This window comes from Hemicordylus capensis, chromosome 4, assembly GCF_027244095.1.
Source record: "Hemicordylus capensis ecotype Gifberg chromosome 4, rHemCap1.1.pri, whole genome shotgun sequence".
NCBI classification, from domain to species: domain Eukaryota; kingdom Metazoa; phylum Chordata; class Lepidosauria; order Squamata; family Cordylidae; genus Hemicordylus; species Hemicordylus capensis.
In genome coordinates this window covers 6,568,941-6,592,688 of record NC_069660.1, presented here as the reverse complement: position 1 = coordinate 6,592,688, position 23,748 = coordinate 6,568,941, and the positions used below count along the sequence as shown (strand labels likewise).

The 23,748-nt window shown below is 48.5% G+C and overlaps 1 protein-coding gene, 1 long non-coding RNA gene and 2 other non-coding genes across 4 annotated transcripts; 1 reads left to right on the top strand and 3 right to left on the bottom strand.

The window, feature by feature from the left end:
• Positions 1-253: 253 nt before the first annotated feature.
• On the top strand, positions 254-12,900 carry LOC128352861 (signal-regulatory protein beta-1-like). The gene is made up of 5 exons (XM_053313404.1): positions 254-406; positions 1,466-1,810; positions 9,964-10,266; positions 11,512-11,862; positions 12,633-12,900. The coding sequence occupies exons 1-5, from the start codon at positions 289-291 to the stop codon at positions 12,767-12,769; spliced, it is 1,254 nt and encodes a 417-aa protein (XP_053169379.1). The 5' UTR covers positions 254-288; the 3' UTR covers positions 12,770-12,900.
• Positions 12,901-16,064: 3,164 nt separating this feature from the next.
• Positions 16,065-19,999, bottom strand: LOC128322119 (uncharacterized). The gene is made up of 6 exons (XR_008305532.1): positions 19,711-19,999; positions 19,007-19,149; positions 18,270-18,382; positions 17,883-18,076; positions 16,670-16,750; positions 16,065-16,472 (listed from the first exon to the last, which is right to left on the bottom strand). It is a non-coding gene; the product is annotated as an uncharacterized LOC128322119 (long non-coding RNA).
• On the bottom strand, positions 17,349-17,482 carry LOC128325479 (small nucleolar RNA SNORA5). The gene has a single exon (XR_008307475.1). It is a non-coding gene; the product is annotated as a small nucleolar RNA SNORA5 (small nucleolar RNA).
• LOC128325478 (small nucleolar RNA SNORA5) lies at positions 18,675-18,808 on the bottom strand. Its single transcript, XR_008307474.1, has one exon. It is a non-coding gene; the product is annotated as a small nucleolar RNA SNORA5 (small nucleolar RNA).
• Positions 20,000-23,748: the final 3,749 nt, after the last annotated feature.

Sequence of the window (23,748 nt, the reverse complement as noted above, 5' to 3'; positions counted from 1 at the left end):
CGAGATGTACCAGACATGAAAGATGCCATCTATCTTAGCTAGATAGATATTATTCAAACTAATCATGCTTTCTCTTTTTCGCTGCTCAAGCAAGTTGCAAATTTCTTCCAGCAACAGTTAAAACAATTCACAGACTAAAAAAGGGCAAGCAAAAGGCATCCACAGGTCTGCAATGAGCAGCAAATTCAGGATGACGCGATGCTAATTTAACTTCCCCTGCACAAATGCAGGAAGAGGAAGGGGCCATTTCAAAAATATCCTCAGGCTGCAACTAAGAAGAAGCATTACATGAGACAGCACGGAAGGATCGGAAGGATCGCCGCCACCACCCCAATGACTGCACAAAGCCCCATCTCCAGGGTGCCTTGCCTAGTCCTGATGCTCTTCCTTCTCCTGGGAATCCTTGGTGAGTTTTGAACACGGAGTTTATTGGGTTGCTCCAGAGTTCAAAGAAACCCCAGTCACTGATGTATTCAATTGCAAGACAAATGGAGGGGAAGGAACTGATTTGTGGACCTATGAAGGAGGGATGAGTGTTCTTGGGGTGATGGATAGCCTTCTGTGCTGTCTCAATGTAATATTTCTTCCTAGCTGCAGAAGGACATTTTTGTAATGGCCCCTTCCTCTCCCTGCATTGGTGCAGGAGAGGTTACATTAGCATCTCGTCATCCTGAATTTGCTGCTCATTACAGACCTGTGGATGCCTTTTGCTTGCCCAGGAAGACATATCAGAATCGAGGGTTATGGCTGGTGAAAAGAGAGTGCAGGGATTAGCAAGAGCCAGGCTGGCATGCATGGCCTTTGGTTTGATTCAATGGTCTTTTGCAGCAGCAGCGAGCATCAGAGATCCATCACAGCTGAATCTAAAACAGCAAGAAGAATGGATGATATACCATGCAGTGCTGGTTAGGTGGCAGTGCACGCTGCTTGTGGATCACAGACACTATGTCAGCACAGTTGCACCAGAGCAAAACCACACAGATGCAGTGTACCCACTGGTTGTTGATAATGGCCAGTTAGGGTTGGCCACCAGCCATGCAACTGCATTCACACAATGTTTGGAAATTGTGCAAAAGCGCTCTTGTGTTGGTGTTATGATTCCAACCCACACAGCAGTGAGGACAGTGCACTGCTGCTTGCCTAATGCTGCGCAGTATGTCAGCCACTACATTTAACCAGGATCTTTGGGTAGAGGGCAACCATGGAAGCAAAAATACATTCAGAAACTAAAGAGGGCAAATGAAGCCAACAGCAAGAGAGCAACAGAGGGCAATGGAAATGAATAACCTGTTATTTTCGCAGGCTACTGTTCTCCAGATTCAGTAAATAATTCTGGCTGAGCCATGCATAGTCTTTCTGAAAATGTGAAATGGGCAGGGATGTGCTGCTCTGCACAGCTTCCCCTCACAGCTGAGTGGGGGCATCTGGAGAGAACAGAGATCTGTGAAGCTTTGCTTTGTTGCAGGGGCCAGCAGCCAGGAGCTAAAAGTCCTGCAGAGTCTGGGGCCCTTGTCAGTCTCCGCAGGAGAGACCCTCACTCTGAACTGCACCTTGACTGGAACTGATGTAGCAGGAGATGTGAAATGGTACAAGGGCTTGGACAGAAGCCAGGCACACATCTATAGCGGGAAAGGACCACCTTTCCCTCGGGTGACCAGAGTTGCTGCTGGATCCGACATAGACTTCACCATCCGTATCAGCAACATCCGACCTGAGGATGCCGGGACCTATTACTGTGTGAAGTTCAGAATCCGAGCAGGAGGAGAGTCAGAATACAAATCGGGAAAGGGCACTGAGGTCCTTGTGATAGGTGAGTGCAATTCAGGCTTTTCGCAGATAAAAGTTTTTCGCAGAAAAAACTATCACAGATTCGGGCTGACTTAGATGAAGACTCCACAATTAATTTGTTATCTGAACTGGAGGTGTCCAGCAATTCCTCTTATGCGATTTGACTGGATCAGTTTCAATTTGTGACTCCTGAGGATATGGACAAGCTGCTTGGAGCGGTGAGGCCTACCACTTGTTCTCTTGACCCTTATCCAACATGGCTTGTTTTCTTTAGTAGGAAGGCTCTTGTAGGAGGCCTGGTAGATATCATAAATACTTCTCTGAGTGGGGGCAGGATGCCTCCTTGTCTTAGGCAATCATTAGACCTCTTCTAAAGAAGCCCAGAGATGAAAGTTTGGGCAATATAGGAGTTACATACATACATACATACATACATGTCCAGGAAAGATCTGCCCCATGCAGCCTTTAAATTGAGAGGCAAACTACAACCTAATACACACAAGTGCCTGTAAGGAAGCCTAGATCTTTTTGGAACATAGGAACATAGGAAGCTGCCATATACTGAGTCAGACCCATTGGTCCATCTAGGTCAGTATTGTCTTCACAGACTGGCAGCGGCTTCTCCAAGGTTGCAGGCAGGAATCTCTCTCAGCCCTATCTTGGTGATGCTGCTAGGTAGGGAACTTGGAACCTTCTGCTCTTCCCAGAGTGACTCCATCCCCTGAGGGGAATCTCTTCCAGTGCTCACACTTCTAGCCTCCCATTCAAATGCAACCAGGGCAGAGCCTGCTTAGCTAAAGGGACAAGTCATGCTTGCTATCACAAGACCAGCTCTCCTCTCCTTTTCTTTTCTTTTGTTTTCTACACAAGAAAGCAACCGTAGGAAACATTTTTTTAAAGTAGGTAGTGGAGGCAGTGCTTAAAGCTTTCCCTGCCCTTCCACCTCCCCGCACCGACAGGGGTCAAAAGACTGCTTTCCTCTTAAAGAGAACCTGGAATTTGCACACATCTATGTGTTCTATAGTTTGTCCCCTGAAATCTGTGCAGGGGTGGGGGTTCTCTTATTGGAGGGAAGGGTTGCAGTTCAGAATAGTTTGTGGGTCCAGATCCACTGTGGTTGCTCATCACTTGCCTCAGGTTTGGGGGGAATCTTCCAACTCCCCTTGCCCCACAAGCCCTTGTGTCAGATTGAGCCCTGTCTGCAGCAAAAATAACAACCAAAAAATATGTATATACCACTTTTCAACAACAGTTTCCAAAGTATTTTATACAGAGAAATCTATATATATAATTCTCCTGGGTGTGCCCAGGAGAAATGCGTCCCGGCAGCCCAGCTGATTGGCTGGGCTGCAGGGGGCGCCTGATTGGCTGGCAGCACACCCAGGAGAATTCGCTTGCTGGGCGGCTGCGGAGGCAAGGTGGCGGGCCCAGGGCCGCGGCGGCGGAGCCCAGCGAGGCGGTGGGCCCAGCAAGGTGGCGGCGGCCCCGGCCGTGAGGCGGGGCGAGGCGGCGGGCCCAGAGCGATGGCGGCGGGCCAGGCCGTGGTGGTGGGGCCCAGCGAGCGGCGGGCCCAGCGAGGCGGGGCAAGGCGGCGGGGCCGGGCCCGGCCGCGGAAGCGAGGTGGCGGGACTGGCCAGGCCGCGGAGGCGAGGCGGCGGGACTGGCCGGGCTGGGCCCGGCCGCGGAGGCAAGGCGGCGGGCCTGATGGCGACACTCTGGGGCCGGCCGCGGCATCGGCGGCGGCACTCTGGGGCCGGCCAGGCCTGCTGGCGGCGGCGGCGGCACTCTGACCCGCCGGAGACGGGGGGCGGGAGGAGAGAGAGATGTAGCCTGGCCTGGCCGGGCCCGGCCGCGGAGGCGAGGTGGCGGCGGCCGCACTCGGCCCCTGCAGGGCGGCGGCGGCCGCACGGGTCAGCTAGTAATAAATAAAGCAGATGTGACCCCAAAGGGCTCATAGTCTAAAAAGCAACATAAGATAGACACCAACAACAGCCACTAGAGGGATGCTGTGCTGCGGGTGGATAGGGCCAGTTGCTCTCCCCCACTAAATAAAGAGAATCACCACGTTAAAAAGGTGCCTCTTTGCCCAGTTAGCAGGGCAGTCACTACAGACAAGCAAAAAAGGAGACCTTAAGGGAGCCCAGTCCGGTTTTGCATGTGCATGTGAACTGCCTGGATTGCACCTGATCCCAGAGGCAAACCTGCCTATGGCGTCTCCTCTCAAAATGGTGTTAGGAGAGGAAGTGCTCTCCTAACCCCATTTTTCTACTCGTGTGTCAGCTGCAGCTGACACGGGGCACTGCGCCCGGGCACCCTGACCCTTGGAGCTACCGGCAGCATCCGGGCCCACCCAAGAGAAGCAAACAGGTTGTCTGTTGCGAGGTAAGCTCTTCAGGGATTCTTCCCCACAAATCCTGCAGCCTTCTCTCACTGCTCGTGAAAAAATGCTCAAAGTCCCACAGTACTGTGAAGTCTTTATTGAAGCCCAACACATTTCAGCCTCAGAGGCCTTCTTTAGGGTCAATACTAAAATAATATTTTTTAAAATTACAATTAAACTACTTCATAGAAACACCTTTGGAACAAAATACTAGGACCAGGGGTCACCCCATGAAACTAATTTAGGACCAGCAAAAAGAAGGGCTTTTTCACACCGCACATAATTGATCTATGGAATTCTCTGCCACAAGATGTGGTGATGGGATGGCCACCAGCTTGGGTGGCTTTAAAAGGAGCTTAGACAGATTCATGGTGGACAGGTCTATCAATGGCTACTAGTCTGGTGGCTGTGGGCCACCTCCAGTCTCAGGCACGATGCCTCTCAATACCAGTTGCAAGGGAGCAACAGCAGGAGAGAGGGCATGCACATACCTCTTGCCTGTGGGCTCCCCAGAGGCATCTGGTGGGCCACGGAGTGAAACAGGATGCTGGGCTAGATGGGCCCCTCCTTGGGCCTGATCCAGCAGGGTTGTTCTTATGTTCTTAAAATAAAATGAAGCCAGTAACATCCCAAGCTCATCATTACTTGCATTTGTAATATTTCAAACAGACCTTGAGCCAAAAGCCTTTGCCTTCTTACAAACTTAGACCATTATCAACCGGAGAAGCAAATGTATACTGTTGCCTGTGGAACCAACTAACTTATCAACTTAAAGGAATATACCACCCTTCTTTTGAGCACAGCCAGAAAGTCAAGTTCCTCGTTTAATCCCTGTGGAGCCAAAATGTTCAGTTCCACAAACAGCCATGCCTCTCTCTTAAGTAAAACTTTATCATTGCCATGTGTGATTTTTTCAATTACCCCAAACTGTATATCTCTTAAAGAATTTTCTCTCTCCAAAAAACGAGCTACCAAGGGGGCAACCATTTGTACACATTTCACATGGCTCAGATGTTCACCATTGCGTCCTTTCAATGGCCTCAATGTCTTACCAACATAAATATTCTTACATGGGCATTGGAAAGCATATATCACACAAGATGTGTTGCATGTAGTGAAGGATTTCAATGTGTAGCATTTATGATTGGAATGGTTCTCAAAGTTTTTAATTGTGCAGGTGTACTGACAATAAACACAGTGGCCACAGGGGTGATGGCCCAGAGGTTTTTAAGACCCTGGCAAAATGTGCGGTGTATCATGCACTCACTCTCTATATTCACTCCTGACTAATATGTCTTTAAATTTTTAGTTCTTTTAAAGGAAATGATTGGCTTTTCCTGACAATCCACGTAAGATGTGTCAATGTGGTTTAATTTTCTTTTGTAAATTATTGGTGATGTAATCAAACATTGAACTACAGTGTAGTTTAGCCACTGTAGTTTAACGTTTAACTACATTATCAATAATTTACAATAGAAAATTAAACAACATTGGCACATCTTACATGATGTATCAGGATGTCAGGAAAAGCCAATCATTATCCTATATAGAGATCCATAGTTTTGGGCAATTGAAAAAATCACACATGGCAATGATAAAGTTTTACTTCAGGTTCCCACACCTCGGGTTGCCATTGAACACCTGGTTCAGTCTTCAAAAAACCCCAAGAGATGCCTTCATCAGCCAACCTGGTTGTCTTAACTCCACACCTAAAAGAACAGAGTCCCATAAACCTCTCATTAACTGGACATCATGTTGAAGGTTGACAAGTGATTAAATTGTGGCTTTAATCAAGCATGCAATTTCATTTTCAGTCTCCCCACACCCGCCTCCTCCGGGATGACTGTAAGGTGGAACAAGGGATAGTGGGTGCTCCCCCTAAAATATTTTCCACTGCCCCTTTTGCTCCCCCCTTCACCAGACTGGAACATGTCACTTGTCAAAAGCAATTAAACGCTATGAAGAAGTGCAGAAGTCCAAGATTGGCTGTTTGCTGCAGCTGCTGCTATCCCCCCAGCCCCACCCGTCATTAATACAAACCTGCCTTCCATGAACAGCACAAATTATGTGTGATTGGTGTGAGTATATTCATGCTCAAGTGCTGCATGTGAAAGAACATTCTCATGACTTTGGCAAGGGAAAAATTACCCAAGGAACTGAGGAAGCTGCCTTACTTATACCCTTGGTACATCTAGCTCGGCATTGTCTATCCAGATGGGCAGTGGCTTCTCCATGGTTGTCCACCATGACCCCAAGATCCCTCTCCTTGTTAATCTCTGGCAGCTCAGATCCCATCAGCATATACTTGAAATTGGGGTTTTTCATCCCAGTGTGCATCACTTTACACTTGCCAACACTGAACCACATTTGCCACTTTGTTTCCCACTCATCCAGTTTGGGGAGATCCTTTTGGAGCGCCTCAATATTTTGGATTTCACTACCCTAAAGAGGTTTCAGGCATCTGGTGGGTCACTGTGTGAAACAAGAGAAGCAAGCTCTGTCACCTTGTCCAACCATGGAAGATTGGAAACAGTTCTGTAATTAGCTAACTCTGAGGGATCCAATTCAGGTTTCTTCAAATAAGGTCTAATAATAGCTTCCTTAAGACAAGGAGACATCCTGCCCTCCCTCAGAGAAGCATTTATAATATTTACCTAGCCCTCTCTGATAGTACAATTACCAGATGAAATAAGCCAAGTTTGGCAAGGGTAAACAGAACAGGTTGTAGGACACACACTCCAAAGCAGTTTGTCTACATCCTCAGGAGTCACAAACTGAAACGCAGTCACATCTTTGGGAGTTCATGCTCTCCTTGTGGGCTCTCTGAAAGCATCTGGCCAGACACTTTTGGAAACACAATGAGGATGGACTTCGGTCTGACCCAGCAGGGCCCTTCTGATGGTCTCATCTGGAAGGCATCGGCGTGGCTTCATGATTATTCCAGACTTGTCCTCTTTGGATGTTAACTTTTCTTTCCAAACTCAAACAATGACTATTTCCAGTAATGGATGTGGGGTTACTTGGAGCACCCCCTTCTCTTCCTGCTTTTGAAACACTTCAGGTTTGGAGCAGACCATCCAGAGGGACGGACCTGCCTTCCTCTCTGAGCTGCTCTACAGGTATGGACTTGATGGGAGGGAAGGGCTTAAATTTGGAATAGTTTGTGGGTCAAGATCCACTGTGGATGCACATTATTTATTTATTATTATTTCTTGTTTACACAGTCAGACAGGTGTTATTGACTGGTTTGTTTTATCCAGACATCGAGTCCTTCCCAAGGTCCTGGGATGGCTGGATTTTATTATCACTGTTGTTGCTGTTATTATAGATATCGTCGCAGAATATAGGCTGTTCCCAGTAAAGTTGCTTTTTGTAATTGGCTGGTGGTGATTTCTGTGGCCCCTGTGGTATTGAGGTGCTCTTCAAGTTGTTTTGGAATTGCACCCAGGGTGCCAATTACCACTGGGATTATTTTGGTCTTTTTCTGCCACAGCCTTTCCATTTCAATTTGTAGATCTTTGTATTTTGTTATTTTTTCTACTTCTTTTTCTTCTATTCTGCTATCCCCTGGTATTGCTATGTCGATTATTTTGACATGTTTTTCTTTCTTCTCGACTACAGTTCTTCTTGACTACTACTACTACTACTATTATTATATTTTATATCCCACTCTTCCTCCAAGGAGCCCAGAGCAGTGTACTACATACTTAGGTTTCTCCTCACAACAACCCTGTGAAGTAGGTTAGGCTGAGAGAGAAGTGACTGGCCCAGAGTCACCCAGCAAGTGTCGTGGCTGAATCATGGGGATTGGAACTCGGGTCTCCCCGGTCCTAGTCCAGCACTCTAACCACTACACTACACTGGCTCAGGTTTGGGGGGTGGGGCACCTTCCAACTCCCCTTGCTCCAGATTCAGCCCTGCCTCCAGTCCCTGCAAACCAGACTAGCCTAGAATGGCATTCAACCTGTGCTGCACGGGAGCCTCTTAATGGAACACATTTGAACTTCACCTTTATTCAAGAACACTCCTCCGCTTCATCTTCTAAGTGCAGCCTTAATCTACAGCATCCATTCCAGACACAGTTCAGGGTCTAACTAGATGTTTGGTGGCAGGCCCAGCTCTAGGGTGGTGGATTTCCACCAAGCAGCCAAAGAAAAAGAAGGGGATGTGGCTTGGAGGGGAAGGGGCCTTAATTCATTCCCTGTCTGCTGCTTTTTTACTACTACTATTTATATACCACTTTTCAACAAAGGTTTCCAAAGCAGTTTACATAGAAAAATACACAAGTAAGCTGGTTCCTTATCCCCAAAGGACTCTCAATCTAAAAAGAAAGAGCCACTGGAGGGATGCTGTGCTGGGGTTGGATAGGGCCACTTGCTCTCCCCCTGCTAAATACAAGAGAATCGCCGTTTTAGAAGGTGCCGCTTTGCTCAGTTAGCAGGGCTATGGCTAACTGCTTCTCTCATTAATTGGACAATCACGTCAAAGGTTCAAAAATGGCTAAATCTTGACTGCCAAAGATACTGTTACCTTTTCAGCCTCTTTCCCCACTTCCATCCAGCACCAGTTATAACCTGCACTGATTTTCGTTTAGGAGTGTAAACATATAGAAGTAATTCGTTGCAGTTATTTATTTTAAAGGGGGGGGGGGAATGTTGACATTTCCCTAGCTGCACGGAGGCTTCTGCTTCTTTTACAATGTTCTGCCCCTCTCAGCACAGAGCGAAGGCTCTTGTGGTAGTTGCTGAACGGAATTGTTCAGTCTTTTGCATTTGCTTGTGTCGAGCATTTAAATTGGTCTCCTCTGATGCTGCACCTCTACATGTAACAATGTCGTTTGTTTGCCACTGAATTCTCTGTGCATTTGCCGGCATCCTATATTGATAGTAGCCAAGTTTTTCAAAGTGGTAGATGTTATCAAATGCATCGAGGCCTTCCTTTCCCTTGGCTCTCTTCTGGGAAGCCCTCTCCTCCTCTTGCATTCTCACCCCTGTTCCGTTTTCCCACTCAGAAGGTCCTTTGTGGCAGAACTTTATGATATATATAAAGTTTGGGGTGTCTGTTTTATGCCCTGCAGGCAGCTGTATCAAGTGAGGGCTGGTCCAACCATCTCTGCTGCTATCAGATTTGTAATTGATCTGGGTCAAACAGACTAATTGTCTGAGCATCTTCTGGGCATCTAGACATTGCTCTTGATTACCCAGAGTAATTATGGATCAGGCCTCTGGAATATAGGCCTCCAGATCTCCGAATGTGCTGCATCCCCTCTCTCAGCACGGACCATGCGTTGCCCACTAGCCCTAAGGCACTAGGGAGGATAACACTTAGGATAGGTAAATAGAGCCTCCAGGTTCAGTGGCAGTGAATCTTTGAATGCCAAATCCTGGGGGAAGGCGTGGTGGGAGGGCTTGTCTTCATTCCCTTCTGGTGGACTCCCTGAAAGCATCTGGCCAGGCACTTTTGGAAACATGATGAGGATGGACTTCTGATCCAGCAGAACACTTCTGATGGTCTCATCTGGGGGCAGGGGCAGAGGTGACAGCATGACCCATCCCAGACTTGGCCCCTTCGGATGTTAACTTTTCTTTCCAAACCCAAACAATGAATGTTTCTAGTAATGGACTCGGCCTGACTTTGAGCCCCCACATCCTCTGCTCTTGAAATACGTCAGGTTTGGAGCAAATCCTTCCTCTCTGAGCTGCTCTGCAGGAGGAGGGTCCTTTGGGTTTGGGGAAGGGGCTTCTTTATCCAGCAGGGCATGCCCAGGATCATGCCACGCTTCCTCCTTTCTGCAGCCACGCCATCCCAACCCTCGATCAGTCCCCCTCCTGGCAGAGTGGAGCCGGGGGCCTCAGCGTCTTTCAGCTGCACCTCCGCTGGATTCTCACCTCCAGCCATCACTGTCACCTGGTTGAAGGACGGGAGGAGGCAGCCCATCGTCCAGCCCCCGGGAGACAGCACCTCCTACGAGGTCACGAGCACTGTGGATGTCCGGCTCACGGAAATGGATGTCAAGTCCCAGCTAACCTGCCAGATCCAGCACAGCACCTTGAAGGCCCCCTTGCAGCAGACCTTTCTCCTTGGAGATGTCCTAAGAGGTAGGGGGTATGGCGGGGCCAAGTTGGGGATTCGTTGGGAAGGGCAGAGGCTGTGCTCTCGGATCACAGAAGCAAAGAACGGGGTGGCTGATTATGATGCTTTTGCTTGGGAACCTGTTTGGGAGCTTTCCTGTGTCAATGAGCCAGCCAGAGCCAACAGAGCAGTGCTTGTGCTCTTCAGAGTGAGGGAAGTCCAGGCTGACTTTGGACAGAGTTGGCAGGGGGCGGGAATGAGGCATGATGGGGCACGGCTGGGACGGAGCTTCTCATCTGGGCCATGTGGCTTGGTTTTGTTTCTTCCTCAGTAGGGCTGAGAAATGGGGAGTAAATTCAAGTAGAACCCTTTTCTAATGAATGGGGTCGCTCACCTGGCTTGCAGAGGGCTTGTGTGTAACTTCCCAAGTGGGGATGTGAAGTCCCAGCTGACCTGCCGCCAGGTCATACTCTGCACCTGGAAGGCCCCACTGCAGCAGACGCTTCACCTTGGAGACTTAGGTAGGGGGTCTGGCGGGGCTTTGGGATAGGTTGGAGGGAATCCCTGCAGGGAGAGGAAGAGGCGGAGGCTTTCGGAGCCCAGAAGCAAAGAGTGGGGAAGGGTGTCTCTGCGATGCCTCGACTGGGAGCTTTCTCAGGGCATTTCAGATCCAGATGGACAGGGCCGTCCAGCCTGGACTTGGCTGCCCATGTAGAGTTTGTGGACCCCAGTGCTCCCACCCAGCCAAACCTCACTTTTAAGTTGAGGTTCTTAGTTGAGCTTAAAGGGAGCAAGCTCTCCCTTAACCCAGCTGCTGGAACCGTGCATCTCCTCCAGGCCAAGGAGACACAGAGATGGGCACCTAGAGCCCGGCTGGCAGGGAGATTCCCCAATGGACCACGCTTGGCGCATGGCGCATGGTGGGGTTCCCAGGGATCTGTGCTGCTTGGCACAGCACTGCTCCCACCAGCATGGTTCTCACTGGTGTCTGGAGGGGAAGGGAAGTTTGGAAGTAGCCTTCCTGCTCCCTGTGTGGCCGTGTGAATCTGAGCAAGCACACGAGATCCCCGTTCACAGAACGTTCAAGGGCAAACATTGTGTTGATGATGAGCTTGGCATGCTGCTCTGAGCAAGGTCTGGCCTTACGCCTAGAAAAACGAAGAAAAGAAGAAAACCAGACATGGAATTGCAGCCTGCATGGAGTCCAGCAAAGATTTCCCACAATGGAAGTCAAGGTCTTGATGCTGATCTGCTTGGCTTTGTTTGCTCAGTTCCCCCCAGGGTGCAAGTGGAAACAACCAGCCCCCCTCCTCCCATCCAGCTGAATGCAACTGTGACCATCACCTGCAGTGTGGATGGATTTTATCCCAACGATGTAAGCCTTGTCTGGATGGAGAATGGCAAAGAGACGGGTCAAGGAAAGACCAACCCCGTGACCCAAGATTCGGCTGGCTTGTTCTCCCTCAAGAGTTTCTTGGAGGTGAATGCAACTGAGCAGAGGAACTTTACGGTGTTCACCTGCCAGGTTATGCATGATTCCCAGCCTCCAGTCAAAGAACGGCTGACACTGAAAATCGGGGTGCAGCCTGAAGGATATGAAAATGGCAGTTCACTTGGGCCAGGTAAAGACAGATTCATGCAATAATTTTCCAGGTTTGGTTTTGTACACACTCTCTCTCTCCTCCCCGCAACCCGCCCCCCCTGCATTGACATTTGGCAGAAAGGTCTGGTCAACTCACCTTGAATAAGTGAGTGCTCTATTAGTTTTTCTTTTTAAGGAGTCTAACATGTACAGCCTGAACAAAATAGAAATTGCCGTTTATTTGCATTAATGGGTAAATACCTGCATCTTCCCAGAAATGTGCAAACAAGTTCAATGTAGAACGATGTCGAACCAGTTCAATTTGACTGTTCAGGGTCGAACCGAACATACACACACCAGGGTTCACAGGTTATTTATTTGTTTATTTTAATTTTTTAAAAAAACATACCCCCTCCAGGCGAGTTTTCTGAGGAGGCGGTGGTGGGAGGGGGTGTCCACAGAGGTCCCCCCTCCCCCCCGCCATCCTCCCTTATGCCATAAATTGGCCACTCTTCGGCCGCCCCCCCCGCGCCGTGGCACAGCGGCCATTTTGGAGGCCGCCACGCCTGCACAATAGGCCTCAGCAATCGTCCTAAGAATTAGGGCTTACTTGTAGATGGTCCTCTCGGCCGTTCTCATCAGTCTGGAACATGGTGGGATTAGGGTGGGTTTAATCAGAATGGTATGTTTTATTGTTTAAATATGTGGTTAACAATTGTGAATGTTCAGGATGAAGCAGGCTAGAGAGTGGAGCACTCCGAACAGATGAACAGTTTGTTTTTATGTTGTTCTTGTTGTTTTCCTTTTCAGAGGAAAGAAAAATGTCAGTCCTCCTTCTGTGTATTTTCCTGAACAAGTGTGCAGCTTTTCTTATCCCTGTATGCCTTTTTCTGAGGAAAAAAACGTGGCAAGATTCTTCTGGAACGTACAGAAAGAAGAGTGGCTGAGAGTCCCGGCTAGGACTTCTCTGTGCTTTCTTCTGCTGCCACTTTGCCATGGCAGGAAACGAGAGCAGGGCCCACCAAGTGGTTTATACGTGTGTGTTCCCCAAGACCCCCCAATTAAACCTCCACCTCGGCTTCTTTGATCTGCATGCTAGACGGGATCTGCTGCTGCAAAACAAGTCTAAACTCTCACCCACTTGCTCGCACTGCACTCGCGGATGTGCAGTAGTTTTTTTAAAAGTTGATGACAAGCAGGGCTGCCGAGAGCGGGTTTGGGCCCCGGTAAAAAATGATTTTGGGCCCCTGCTGCAAGGCCCCCCGCCGATGCCACCACAAGGCCAAACCACCAATCTTTAAAATAATTCTAGCTGCCATGTGCACAGCCGGGAGAGTGTGCTGGGCGGTTCTCAAGAGGGCTGCTGGGCCGGATGGTCAGGCTCAGTGGCCGCTCCCGCTCTGCCCATCACTGCCACGGAGGAGGGGTGTGTGCCACCACACTTACCACATCTGCAATTATGCTTTTGCTTGAGCTGGGATGGAGAATCAGCTCTGAAAACCAAATTTGCAAGTGTGCAATAACTAGAAATCGCAACCCAGGCGTGGGCAAATATCAATGTTAGAGTACTCAAAGGGGAGCACCGGACTCAGAAGCAAGAAAGTGGAGTGTACTGAAACAGAAGCACAAGGCAAAACAGAAATATTTTGTAACCTTAGTAGCCCAAGGAATATAACCAATCTTAGATAGGCAAAATATACATCCAGAAATTGGTAGGGAAGGGGGAACGAGGAAATGGTGCCGGTAATTACTACTAAGAGGGGTGGGTGGGGAGAGAAAGGAAGAAGTACAGTGCGCAGGTTCAAAAGAAGAGAAATCAATTACCTATCCTCCGTCTACTGTCTCCTGTGCAATGCCTCAGGGAGCTTGGGGGGTCCCTCATTAGGCCTTCTTGGCGAAGGGCAAGGATGGCAGCAGTGGGGTGCAGGTGTGGCACTCAAACTAGAGCTCTGCACGAGCCCATGGCAATCAGGTCCCAAGCAGTCCCGACAGGCCCGTGCAGGGATGAACTCGGCCTCTGAAACAGCTGTCGGAGGAGGGTTCTGCTCGGGAATCTCGCTGGCTCTGTCTGCTCTTGGGACCTGAGCTTCCCAGTCAGCCAGAACACGAGAGAAATACCACGCTGGTGTGAGAGTTCCCAGGGATTCTCGTTGCCAAGAATGGCCCAAAGAGGATAGACCAGGCGTCCCACTCAAGGCCCTCTGAAAGCTGGTGGTTTCAATCCTGTGGGACTCCCAGCCCCATCTGCTCAAGGGGCTTGGTGGCGGCGGTGGCTGCCCAAGCAATTCTGCGGAGGGGGAGGGGTTCGCAAGGCAGGCAGCGGGCTGGAGGGGAGGAAGGAAGGCTGAGAAGACCAACTGACCCACCAACTGAGGAGAGCAGGGAAACAGCCCATTTTGTGGGGTTTTCCCCTAGGCTCAATTCCTTCAAGGTGGGAACCAATTCAGTCTCTTGCTCAGGTGACAGGGTGCCTGTTGTCTTTAATGGGCATACCCAGTCAGAGCTTCTTGAGTTTGAGGGAGAAGGATGACACCAGTTCAGTCATCCAGTCCTCACAAGGTCCACAGGACCACAAGGTCCACAGGATCCGTGCAGAGGCCATCCTTGAGCTGCAGCTTAGAAAGCAAGTCCAGTGGAGGCAGGGAGCCTGGAGTCAGCTTGTGTGGTGCAGCCCACGGAAAGCCCTGCCGGAGAGAGCACTTCCTCTGAGCCCTTCTCCCTGCAGGCCCAACCTTGTGCTCAGCGGCTGCACTCAGTGCTGGAACCTTTCCTGTGTCTGCAACTACCGCTGGGACAGCTCTTGCTTATTTTAACCTCCAACAGCCACAGAAGGAACATCCGAAGGGCCCTTCATCCCTCCCACAACCAAGCATGCAACACACCCTCCCTCTCCACCTGGGAAGGCCCCCATGTAGATTCAGCTCAGCAAACAGCACAGAAAAATGCACCCTTGAGTCCAGTGGGAGCTTCCCTTTGCAGAAACAGCATGCTGTGGGCATGGGAAGGACCGACCCCTGACTGAGCAGAGGATTGAGACTACCTCCCACTCCTCTAACTCCATGCATTCCCCCCTGCAGCTTTGCTGTGGAGTTCTGTGTCTAGGCCTCTTCTACAAGTAGTCAAGAAGAATCCTCAGGGCAAGCTATACCATCACAGTAAGCATCTTGTGGAGCGGGGAGCAGGCTTAGAAACCAAAGTTTCTCTTTGTTCACAAAAGTCAGGTACAGTGGCAGGTGTATGTTGCAGACTGAAACTCTCCCACTGAATGTTATGCTGCCCCCCCCCCCCAACAAGCTCTTTGAAGCATACAATTGCTTGGGAAGTGTATAGCCACTTTGGGAGGAGTAGATTCACAAGGATAACAGCACAGGGGCAGATGTTCCCCGACAGCCCCAAGCTATATTGGAGAACTCTACGGCAGGCATGTGTAAAAACTAAGATTCTTGGTTGCACCAACAGCCCAAATATGAACTGGCCCGGTGGTTCAAGGGCGGTGCCTGGGAAACAGCAAGCGACACCTTTAATAGCAAGCAGGTCCTTAATATGTACAGGACGACCACTCCAGGCAGCTTCCTGCTGTGGCAGTGTGGCAGCAGTGGTGTGCGCACACACAGGTGGTCAGCCGGGAGGCCAGGTGTGCGGCGTCACACTGCCACTGCACATGAAGATGGCGGGAGTGCCATCATTGCAGCAGGGAACTGTCTGGAGCGGTGGTCACATAGGTAAAGACCTACTTCTGAAAGGTGCTGCTTGCCGCCACGGCCCTCAAGCCACCAAACCAGTTCCTGGTTGGGCCAAACCTGTATGAACCGGTTTGCGAAACCACAGACTGGCCCAAATTCAGACTGGTGCACAAATCTTGGCTTGTACACGTCTACCCTACAGCTGCTTTTTGGAAATGAAGAGATGCATCCAATTTTAAGTCCATCTCTGTGTCAGGCTTAATGCAGTTTGTCCCTACACAGTATGACTCAGAAGATGAATGACCCTGTTTTGCAGAAATGAAGATAACCTGACTCAGAAGAAAGAAATTCTCTTGATGAGGTATACATGGCTTGAAATACACTGGGTGAATTTCAATTCCCCCCGCCCCCCCCATGGCACCTTCGATTGTTTTTCTGCCATGTATTGTACAACTTGTATTGATGCAACTGCCATGTATTGATGCAACTCTTGTTTCTGGTGTCCAGGAAAGCCCAAAACTATACTCATAGTGTTGATCAAATAATATACACACATATATACTCATAATCTCACTTTAATGTCTCCATACAACATAAAAGTAAAGCTATTAAATCAGTGAAGATTTATAAAAAAAAAACTCTTTAAAGGAATATTAACAGGTCTAACAATCTCAAATACAGTTTTTAAAGCAATGAATTTGAACTGCTGAGTCAACATACAAGTCAAACAGTTCCAAGTCTGATTGCAGAAGTCCACTTAATCCAACAAACGCCACTGGATGCGTTTCTACTTCAGTCTTCCTCTGTGGTGATTTCACCGCCCACAAGACTTCAGTCTCTGATCTGCACAAAGCATTCATAAAGGGACCATCCACAGCTTACTCATTTGTGTAGTAGAAGGAGTCCTGCTTGCATGAAGCTTTAAGATACCGGAACCTTCATATTAAAAGAGTTTAGTCTTCTGAGCCTGTTACAAGAGTATTAGAAAGGTTTATTCTCTATACTCCTCCACAGTTTCCAAAGACCAGCACATACAAAGTGAAATTTCCCCAACATGAAATCCCAACCAAAACCTTCACTATTCACAGAACATGCTCTCAGCAAGGCTTCCAATGGCAGACTCAAACAGCCAACAGAGACACAGGCCTGGGTAGAAACACTCACCAGAACTCACCTACTCGACCACAATCCTGTGCAGCATTACAGTTCAAAGCAAGCTCCACTGTCTTCAGATGGATCTTACTCCTAGGGCAAGGCACATAAAATTATTTACATTAAAAAAGTATTCGCCAACTTTCCCTCAAGCTATTAAACCCAGGGGTTCTCAAACTTGGGTCCCTAGGTGTTGCTGAACTACAACTCCCATTATCCTCAACCACAACCACTTGGCTGGGGATGATGGGAGTTTTAGTTCAGCACTACCTGGGGACCCAAGTTGGAGAACCCCTAGGCTAACCCTTTCCTTCCAGTCTCTAGAACTATTTCCAAATATTCAGCTTCATACATGTCAACAAGCTTCTAACAGTTCTTAATGTAACAACATTGCAACAACGCTGCCATCACAGTGGCATCGTCCTAGAAAGCCACCATCTGTGCCAGCTCATAAACACCGTGTCATTAAAAGCTCTCTGTCAATGCAGACTGCATGTCTACTTTGCCTAAGGCAGACCAACCCAAACATCTTGGGTCTCTAAATGTTGTTGAATTACAACATCAGCTGGGGATGATGGACACTGTAGTCCAATAACATCTGGGGACCCAAAGCCGGCAACCCCTATCGTCTACTCTAAGGGATGGCTGGAAGGACTCGTGCGGCTGAGGAATGAGCAGAGAAGGACTCCCTCATTGTCTGTAGCATGTTTTTATCCCCAGGCCCAACAGCACAGACCTGGGGCCCATGAACTACAAGTTTTTGTGGCAGCCACAAGGCCGGTCCTCACCACAGAACAGGAGAGCACCGAATCTGACAAGACTGCATTGGGGGACAGAAGGAAGTTCCAGCTGGGCAAAGGAGCAAAGCTGGACAGGAGAGATCCCTTTCCGTCGCAGCTCCAACCTGGCTGGTCACGCACTCCAACCAACCTCACAGGACTGTCAAGGATAAACTGGGGAGAGGAAAAACCATGTATTCATGCAAGTCCTTTGAGGAAAGGTAGGCTGCGATTGTAATGAACAGTCTGCCTTACTAACATGAACTGCTGTAACTGTCATGATCTCTCTCAAGCCACAGAGTTCAGGTAACAAGCTGGACACCCCTAACAGCACATTCACAAAACTACAATTCCTGGGATCTCTTGGAAGCAAACCCAGGACTGTTTATGTAGGCTGAAAACCCTTTTCTGTTTGTAGGCATGCTGATAGAAAGTAAGGGGTTTACCTTCCACTCTTGCAGATCACCTGGCATAGATCTTCTATATGCACACTTCAGTTTCTCAATGGGTTGCCCCACTGTGGCTACATCAGTTTTTTTTAGCTTTCCTACTTGCAAATGGCAGCACAGGAGGGAAGTCACGAGAACATGCACATCCTTTTTCTTTCACATAGCATAATCAGGAAACAGATGTCCATTTGCTGGAAAATGAATGCTCAACATTAATCTTTGAGACCCCTGTATTGCATACAAACAGTGCTGTTTGAAACAGTGCCATCTAATGGCTGATTCCATTTCCAGTTCTAAGCAGGAAAATTAAGAGCAGAGGCCCTGAATGCTGAAACAGTAACTAGCCAAGGGAGTTTCAAACCCATTACTGCCCCCCCTCTTTACCTTCAGCACATCATCTACCAATACCCAAGACGTGCGCATGATACTTGGGGCAATCACATCAGGGCATAGGTATTTTCCAGGGATTCCAGGTGATCATTTAACTTCTTGAAGATCTGGAAATGGGAAGCAGAGACCGTTAGGTGGATAAATCTTCAGGCAAAACAGTAAAATCATCAAGACTTGCCAGCATTCACTAGTAATGTAAAATTCTGCAATCTACAAGAGTTATAGAAGTCAAGGAAGTGTGCATATTTTTAGGGTGTCTCAATGTATTATAAAGGGGAAAAAGAAAACTGCACAGCACTGAAATCCCATCTCTTAGTACACAGAAATCTTGTTTTCCACACTCTCCCTAGGACGCCCACGCTGAGATCTGGAGGAACAGAAGGGTATGGAGGATATGGCCAGTGTCTGCAGCAAAACTATCCCCAGAGCCCACAAAGAGTTCTGAGGCCCATGAGCTACAGGTATCACTGTGGCAGCTGTTTGGACCAGTCCCCGTCATGGAAGAGGCAGGCACTGAATTTGACACAGCTGCAGAGTCTTTTCAGGATGGAAAGTTTCCCTTCTAGCCAGAATCACTCATACAGCAAGAGGAGTATTTATGTCCTTGGAAAGTTCTGGTTATCTCAGTGAGGAGAAAAAAACAGGATAGGCCAGAAGCAGCTCTGCAACCGGAAAGCTCCCTACTAACTTTCCTTTAAAGCCAGTCTGTGCTGGACACTCTTGGTTCCTACCTCCACCGTCTCCTCCAGTTGCTGGGAAAAGGGCGCTCACTTTTGGTCACCAGACGGCCGGCTCGGGCGGCTTGTTCTCTGGCAGGCTGTTCTCATCCTTGGGCGGCTTGAAAACCAGGCTGCCTCAACTATCAGCATACCATCTGAGTAAGAATTAAAGTGGTTAGGCTGTTTTGTATCAGGTACTTTGTATAAGATACATGACTGTCTGACTTATCAGACCCACACTGGAAATTGAAGCTCCTGGAGCACAGAGCATCTGCCAAAACTTGCATCCAATTCCTGCCTAAACTCAAGGGGAGGGGGCTGCAGCAACCTACATGCTCTCTGCTCCCCCTCAATCTGAACATGGGGTAGCAACACCCCAAATTACTGCACATATTTATATGCCCCTTTTAAGGAAGGAAGGAAGGAAGGAATTCACAAAGCAGTTTACACAACAAAGAAACGAATTTCAAAATGAATCCCGTTCAAGAGGAGCTCCCAATCTATAAGAAGCGCTTCAAACACTCAAAAGGGCTACATAAACACGAAGGGGCAGGACAGTGGATGAAGCACCTGGCTGGGGAGACCCAGGTTGAAATCCCTCCACATCTGGCCTGGGGCTCTCCAGAAATCAGCATCCACCTCCAGGAGCCTGGAGATTTCAAAAACTTAATATTGCACAGATATATAGAAGGAGGAGGAGGAGGAGAAAAGCTTACCTTGGGCTGGCCGGCCAGTTAGCCCCCCGCTTGCCCTCCACGCAGGCTACCTTTCCACCCTTGCAGGCTGCTGCGAGGATAAAGGAAGAGGAACAGGTTCCCAACACACCAGCTCCTGGTTGCTGAAGGAGGACATCGTAGAAGTGGGAGCCTGTTGCAGCGAAGGACCACGAGAGCAGCAAGTAGCAGCCGCTTTCTCCGCAGTCTGCCTCGGACACGCGCAGCCAGCAGCATCCGGCGCCAACTCACCATGTGCGTCTAGGTCAGGAAAGCGTCGCGAAACATGACGTCACCTTCGGTCGCCGAGGCGTTGCTTTCCCGCCTCTCACTAGCCGATGAAGGGCATGAGTGGAAGTGCTTCCGGCACCATGTTTGTTGAGGGCACTGCCCAGCCTTTTGCTTGATCCGAGACCGGCGGTTCGGAGGCGGGGTTTGTGAGGTGACCCCGCCCGCGCTCGAGGGCGGAGCAAGAGGGACCGCCAAAGCAGAAGCTGGCCGGATGCGGCTTCTTGAGGAATGGGTTAATGCAGGGCTGCTCAACTTCGGCCCTCCAGTAGATGTTGGCCTACAACTCCCATAATCCCTGGCTATTGGCCACTGTGCCACGGGGATTATGGGAGCTGTAGTCCAAAATCAGAGTGGGGCTGTTCTGTTTCATTCATTCATTCAGTTCCGCCCCATACAAGAGAGTCTTGAGGCGGTTTACAATCCCCAAACCATTAAAACATTAACCCAATTAAAACAATTTAAAAATACAAATAAAAACTCTAAAACCCGAAGCTTTAAAACTAATAACTAAAAGCTGAACTAAACAGGTATCTTTTCATATCACTGCTTTTAGGAGCTGCTTCTCACTAGGCATGCATGGCAGAAATATCATTTTAACTGGGGGGGCTCACTTTCTGCCCCCACTGCAATCGGGGCATATTTTCCGGTTTTCTCCAGAAAGTCCAGTTAAGGAAAACATTTAATCTCTCTCTCTCACACACACACACACAATTCCACCACCCCCATGACACACACAAGGCACTTTTTCATCAAACTAATAAGAATTTTAAAAAGACTATGAAAACTTTTTGTAGTTTATTTATAACTGCTGATATACTCAGAAGCTAGTATTAATATTAATATTCCTTGAAATAAGGCCAGTGATTTCATTTTAAACATTACTAAAAATGGCATATCTATGAAATAAGTTGTACTACATTTATTCACAATGCCTTAAAAATATTCCATTTCATTACATGAATGTTACATGTCCAAATCATGTTTACTGGGTGAGCACTACCTTGTAATGGGCATCTACTTGGACACAAAACTAATAGTTAAAGCAATTGCCTGATGGCAGATACGGGGGGATGAGTAGTGCGAAGTCTGCAGAACTCAAGCCCAGGAAATCTTGACAGGTAGCACTTCCTTTTGGCCCTGCTGCTTCCCTTATTTCTAGCTTGGTGCTCAAGTGCTCCACAAAAGATTCAGGAACACTTGCCCTGTATATGGCAACTTCCCTATACATGTGCCCCACCGCCCATTGAGGTCACTTGAGGAGGTCTGTCTCCAGTTGCCGCCAACTCGTTTGGTGGCTACCCAGAGACGGGCCTACACAGACGGGCCTTCTCAGCTGCTGCCCCAAGATTGTGGAATGCGCTCCATACTAAGATACGAGCCTCCCCATCTCTGGCAATTTTTAAGAAACTTTTGAAAACACATCAGCTTTTTAAAACTTGTTTTTAAATTATTTTGGCTATTTAATTGGTGTTTTACGATGTTTTAATTGTTAATTATTATTTTATGCATTTTATAATCTTTGTTTTAATTGTTAATTGATTTTAATGGTGCTTTAATGTAAACCGCCCTGAGCCTTTTGGAAGGGCGGTATAAAATTTTTAATAATAAATAATATGGTGCTACTCTGCTGGGTGTTAAACACGCACCTATCCTCGTGTGCTAGGAGATGTACAGATTACAAATGGCAGGGTTTCTGCCCCACAAACCTGCTATCAGTATTAGATGGAAGGAACAGACAGGGTTTAATAACGAGTATTCTTGGGAAAGGTCTGAGCCAATAGCAATGGACCATTAGGTTAAATGAGGCTAAGATAAAACAAAGGTTATCAAACTTGGTGTCAAGGTAAAGTGTGCTGTTGAGTCAATTTTGACTCCTGGCGCCCACAGAGCCCTGTGGTTTTCTTTGGTGGAGTACAGGAGGAGTTTACCATTGCCTCCTCCCATGCAGTATGAGATGATGCCTTTCAGCATCTTCCTCTATCGCTGCTGCCCAATAGAATACCAGTGGGGATTCAAACCGGCAACCTTCTGCTTGTTAGTCAAACATTTCCCCACTGCGCCACCTAAGGCAACATCAAACTTTGTGTACTAGATTACAATTCTCATCATTTCCAGCCACAATGGCCTTCTTGGGATGATGGGAGATGTAGTTCAACAACATCTAGGGACCCAACCTTGAGAACTCCTTGGTTAAACAACTGAGTCCTGATAAGGGGGGCTTGGAGGAGGATAGCCTCTGTACTTAGATTATCTTTACAATTAATTTGCTTGCAAAAGAGGAAGATAAATAGATAGCCTTATAGCGCCCTCTGCTTTTACTGCTCACCCAAACACTCTTCAGCATCAGGTATGAAAATATTCAAATACATGGATATCTAGCAGCTATCACTTCTGGCAGTGTTCATTAGGATTGTGGTGCAGCTGCATAATACACTGAGCTCAGAAGAAAAGAACGGTCAGGCCCAGAGAGAGTCTGGCTTAACACTTTGGTCTCATGGCCTTTCTCTTGTCGATGACAGTTCTGCCAAGAGTGTTTTGTGAGACCACCAAGGTGGGCTGGAATAATTCTGACGAGGCTGAGTGCACGTCACATCTTAACAAGAAGTGTTTATACTGCTTTTCTACAAAAGTTCTCAAAGCAATTTTTTACTACCACAACCACAGCCACTGGTGGCTCCCTGTCCCCAAAGGACTCACAATCTAAAAAGAAACCTAAGGTAGACACCAGCAAGGGGCGTAGCTAGGGGAGGGGGGAGGCCTGTGTTCACCTCTCTCCCCACCAGCCCCTGGACGTGAGGAAGATAATGAAGAAAATAGGGAGGGGTGGAGCTGGGGGGCTTTCAGGAGTTGGGGCCCCCAGGTTCTCTGAACCCATCTGCTCAGTGATAGCTACACCCCTGCCAGCAACAGCCACTGAAGGCATGCTGGGGTTGGAAAGGGACAGGAGCTCTCCCCAGGGACTGAGCCACAAGTGAACAAGGAAGGGGGCGGGGGGGGGGGCAAGTGGCACTAGGCCCGTGACAGAGTGAAGCCCACCAGCTGGGCAGCTGGCTCCTTGCTCTCTGAAGGAGGTGGCACAGGCAGGGGCCCATCTTTACTTGCTGCCCCAGGGCCCACTCCAACCTTGCTCTGCTACTGGCTCTTCCCCTGCGAAGCACAAGAGAACCACCACTTTTTAAAAAGGTGCCTCTTTAAGTGGCGCAGCGGGGAAATGCTTGACTAACAAGCAGAAGGTTGCCAGTTCAAATCCCCACTGGTACTATATCAGGCAGCAGCGATATAGGAAGATGCTGAAAGGCATCATCTCACACTGTGCGGGAGGAGGCCATGGGAAACCCCTCCTGTATTCTACCAAAGAAAACCACAGGGCTCTGTGGTCTCCAGGAGTCGACACTGACTCCATGGCACACTCTTTACTCATCTCACACCTAAAGCTTACGTGAGCTTCGCTGGATCATGCTAACTGGGCAAAGAGGCACCTTTTACCATGGTGATTCTCTTTATTTAGCAGGGGGAGAGTAACTGGCCCTATCCACCCCCAGCACAGTACTTCCAGTGACTGTTGCTGGTGTGTGTCTTATGTTTCTTTTTAGAATGTGAGCCCTTTGGGGACAGGGAGGCATCTCATTTGTTTGTTATCTCTCTTTGTAAACCGCCCTGATCCATTTTGGGAAGGGCGGTATAGAAATTGAATTAATCATCATCATCACCACCACCACCACCCTCAGTTTAAAGGAGTTCTACAGCTAG

What these genes read in the sequence shown, in the direction of transcription:
- LOC128352861 (XM_053313404.1), top strand. Translation starts at nt 289, where the DNA reads ATGAGACAGCACGGAAGGATCGGAAGGATCGCCGCCACCACCCCAATG. An exon ending in CCTTCTCCTGGGAATCCTTG is followed by an intron (nt 407 to 1,465) that starts GTGAGTTTTGAA and finishes GCTTTGTTGCAG; the next exon opens with GGGCCAGCAGCCAGGAGCTA. An exon ending in TGGCAGTTCACTTGGGCCAG is followed by an intron (nt 11,863 to 12,632) that starts GTAAAGACAGAT and finishes TTTCCTTTTCAG; the next exon opens with AGGAAAGAAAAATGTCAGTC.